Below are 4,405 nucleotides of genomic sequence, written 5' to 3'. Positions count from 1 at the left end.
GGTCAAGGAGAATCTCGACTTCGAGAACGTCGGCGTTTCCGAGGTCGGATGTGCCATCGATCCGGAAGAGAAGGTTGACCGATCGTCGGTACCGACAGACTGGCGGTCCCCTGGAATACCAGGCATAAGGTGTCCAATCGATTCGGAGGAAGCACGACCTTCGAGTCACGTGCGCTACCGACCGACCGACCGAGAGTTGATGATACTAGCGGCTGTCCGCGTACGTGAGGGATTCGAGGATCAGGGAAAAATCTAAGAAAAAAGGAAGCCGAAGACTCGTCGTCCTTGATCCTCGCTCAGTGCCCGGAAGATATATTTATGGTATTTCCGGCCGTCCAAAAATAATCCCGGCTTACTCGACCTATTCCGGCACGGGTCGTGGTACCACCCTGTAGAACGCGGTCGCTCAACGGGGGATCCAAAATCACAAAGGGTCTAACTATCTATATACCGTTAGTGACTGGTACTACCGAGTGCACAACACTTGGAGAACTGTTCTGCGGTGGCGGCGGCGGCGGCGGCGGCGGTGGCAATGGCGGTTCGATACCGGCAGTCAATGACGCTAGCGTTCTAATTTTATCGCGATGTAACATTGGGCGCCGATGGCGATCGCACGGAAGAGGATTCGCGTTTTCCGCTCGATTCGTCGTGGGTCGTGGACGGTGAGCCGGCCAATCGATACATTGCCCGACGTAGAAAATTCCGCCTTCCGAAACGCGCCGCGACGGCGGCGACGACGACTCCTCGACGTAATAAGGACAGTTTACGCCCGTATGAGGCGCACATCATTGCACTATATGGCACCGAGTACATTGCATATAGACTACGTGAATGCTACCCGCAAACGGGATCCTTCGCTCACGTTCTAGATCGAGCTTCTCGATTTTATGCTAATCAGGCCGGATGGATTGCGAGCGAGCAATAAAGAGAGTTTCGATCGATTCGCGGACTTTTCTACGAAGGGAATTTTGTATTCAGAACAAAACCGTCGATAGAGTTAAAGAGACGTGACATGCGCGAGACTTTAACGCACGCAATTATAAAACATTAGCATCGATTGCTATCGCGAGAGCTGCTAGAGGTCGCAACAAAATTATTACATGTTTTAGTTTGTCATTTATATTATCTCATTCGCCTTTTCTCCGTTATTAGAACACAACAAAGATAGTAACATCTAAAGGAATGAAAATTGAAAAATCTGACAGCAATCGACTGTTAAGGGGAATAATAGTCATTCATTTTTAAAACTATAATAAAGATTAATAAAGGGTTGCGAGGGTCGTACACACACCTTATCCTCCAAATACGAGCATCTAGCGGAAGGAATCAAGGAAACGATACGATCAACTGAAAACATCGAGGAATTCGATACAATATCGATAACCGTTTAGTTTATAGATCTATGTGAAGAAAATTAAAGGATACAGGTCTAAACATGATGAAAAACCGATAGATGAGATAATACAACGAAATACACTGTCCGAGTGGCGAAACGATTCTAACAGACTCCAGAAAGCGAGAGTTCTTCGAAATATCCTGCATGAAAGCATAGATGACTTCAAGATTATCCACATGGTGTTCGCCGAATCTTTCGTAAACCCGATGAGAGAGAGTACGAGGTACAAGTACGGTTCTTGCATTCGATGCGCATGTCCAGTGCCTTGACTACCGGGACGCCTATACCTTTATCGGCGTCGCGAAGCACTCTGGAAAGCGACACACATATCAAAGTTTTGCCGCGTATTCGCGATAAAGTCGCGTTTCGTCCATCGGCGTGATATCGCTGCGCGAGATCGGCGAGTTGCCATCGAGTGTACGCCAAGTACGAAAGTAAAAGAGAACAAGTACTGAGTGCGCAAGGAGAGGAAAAAAGGATCTCCTTCCGCGCAAGGACGAGGAAGGATTAATTCGCGCGCGAATTACGGATCGTCGGAAGCGGAGGAGAAACGTAGACATTCAGAAAGCAAATAGAGGAAGAAAAAAAGAGAGATTGCTCCTTTTTTTATTATTATATATAATCGAAAAATCGGCTGTGCTGCTATTTAATCAGAGCTTAATGCACGCGTGAGCCGCGTGCGCGCGCTTCGAGCTTTTTATTACCGCTCGGAATCGGCTGTGCTGTTATAATTAATCAGAGCTTAATATACTTAGCGTGGTACCGCGTAGTGTTCGTTCGTAAGCGTCGTCCGTTCGAGGACTCCAGTTGAGGGGGAGGGAAAGAAAAGATAGAAGACGGCGACTTCTTTGACTATTTTTGCTATACGTCTTTTCTGATCGCTTGTTTACGACGACCGCTCGTCGCGAGATCGCGGAGTCATTTTCGACTCTGCGAGAATCAGGCTGCAATTAGCGATTTCTCCCCCATCCCCCTCCCGTCCGATTTCAGCGACTGCCGCCGTGGTGCCGGGTCGGCCGAAGGACCGATGACGGCTTTTGGAAATTTATGCGCTCGCTCTGCGCAACTTTGCCCAATGTAACTCATCGAGCAACGAAATTCGCGTCCCTGTCACACCGAATCGATCGCCGACACATCGGAGACGGACAATTTCTCGTCGTCTGCTTGATCGACCGTCTGTTTGTTTCCGGACTTCGTAGCGGAGAGTGTGCTGGAGGAAAAACAATCCTAAATCTTGCCCCGAGATCGGTGCAGGGGGAAAGTCCTGACACAAAGTCGAGACACGGTCAGCACGGTACTCGGTTTTTCGTCGCTTGTATATATGTGCGCGCTTGTCCTCAATACATAATTTTGAACATATCTATCTACGGCGGCAACAGCAGCAGCAGCAGCAGCAACAGCAGCAGCTCAGAGAAAACACTAGTACGATAGTAATAAAGAAAAGGCTCAATGTTCCTCGGCGATCGAAGTCCCATAATCGATCGTCGCAATTCGTTATTCTCGCTCAACGTTATTCTCAATATCGCTAGCATACGCGCCGCTCACAGAGACGATTCGATCATGTCATTTCGTAATATCCTGCGAAAGTGCATCGAGAAGACGCGCCGCATGATCATTCACGCGCTCAAGAGATGAACCGCCGCCGTGTAGACCAAAATCGCGAGTTATCGCGAACGCGGATTATCGGCGCGCCTGTCGAAGGATGTCGAAGCTGATTTGTCACTTCCGTACTTCGGGCACGGATTGATCGAAAAAGGGGAATTCAGAGAAACTGGAGCCGAAGGCAATCGAGGGCGGATTTCTGCGCGGCCATGACCAAGTACGGCTTCGCCAGACTGGCTCTATGGCGGCCGAGGCGCTCCATGACCTCGCAACCGTCAAACAACCAGGAAAACAACCCTCTAATGTATGCTACCATTGTACTTTGCACTCCAATATGTATAAAGGGTGTACCGAAAGTCACACGCTTTCGTTTTGGCAACAAAAAAATTGCACTGAGAGAAAGCAGTAGTAGCAACTACGAAGGTGACAAGTTTTATATGTAAAATTAACACATACATAATTCAATAAACTAATGTATATATAAAACTTGTATTTACTTTTAAGTTGCCATCACTATGTCTTCTTTTCTGAGTGTGGAATTGACTCTTAAAATTTCAACAAAAAGATTACATTGACATAAAAAGAGTTTTACTACATTGAATAGAAGTTTAAAGAAATATATAATCAACCTTATTTTTCAAATAATTCAATTAAATAATCTTTAATTTAATGTAACTATAATTAAAGGCTCGATTTTCAATTAAAATATATAAAAATCTTAAAAAGCTAAAGGAACTTTAGAAAAATCTCTACAGCTGTAAGAAAACGCGCGACTTTTGGTGTATTCTATATATGTATTCTTATATGTATGCAAATAAATAATGTTATTGCTGACACGCTGTGCTTTGGATGTTGCCATCGGTGGACTCGCTCGAAGACGATCGATTTTAGTCTCGGACGACGAAGCTAAACGTCCACGAGAACACGCGCTCTGCGTTCATATCCAAGAGCTCTTCACGATCCTTGTATTAGTTATACTTAATAAACGTATCGATGTACACACCCACCACGTATGAACCTCCCTCTCTTACGCTTCATGTGGCTTGCTCACAGGTTGATCCGCGCCACCGTCATCACCTTTTTTGTTTTCGCCGTGTGCCTTTCTTTAGCACATTTTTATCCGTCCCGCCAATCAGCGCTTCGTGTTCCTGGCTTTGTATGTGCTCGACGTTGGAAAAAAGGCGAGCTTAAAGCTCATGCGACAGCGGCACGACGAAAGTACATGTTACAAAATATATTAAGTACGTTTATCGTAATATTCTAGGATCTTTCTTCTTAAAAAAAACGAGCCACTAATAATTTATCTGAAGAAATCTGTTTCTCTTTGCAAAAAAAGAAAATAGAAACCAATCCACACAATAAAATTATTATTAGTCTTAATTTCGTTTTCCTTTGCGTCGTTCATGG

The 4,405-nt window shown here is 45.5% G+C and overlaps 1 protein-coding gene across 1 annotated transcript in view; it reads left to right on the top strand.

Annotated features, from left to right (window-relative positions):
• Positions 1–3,068: 3,068 nt before the first annotated feature.
• The window catches only part of Ih (hyperpolarization activated cyclic nucleotide gated potassium channel Ih), a 147,495-nt gene continuing 146,158 nt past the window's right edge, over positions 3,069–4,405 (top strand). Inside the window, exon 1 of the mRNA XM_018521904.1 lies at positions 3,069–3,315. Coding sequence (XP_018377406.1) covers positions 3,208–3,315 — 108 coding nt within the window. The 5' untranslated portion in view covers positions 3,069–3,207. The remainder of the gene's footprint in view (positions 3,316–4,405) is intronic.

This window comes from Trachymyrmex cornetzi, unplaced genomic scaffold (genome assembly GCF_001594075.2).
Source record: "Trachymyrmex cornetzi isolate Tcor2-1 unplaced genomic scaffold, Tcor1.1 scaffold125, whole genome shotgun sequence".
Classification (NCBI taxonomy): Eukaryota; Metazoa; Arthropoda; class Insecta; order Hymenoptera; family Formicidae; genus Trachymyrmex; species Trachymyrmex cornetzi.
The sequence above is the reverse complement of the archived record's forward strand: the minus strand, read 5'-3'. Positions and strand labels throughout refer to the sequence as shown.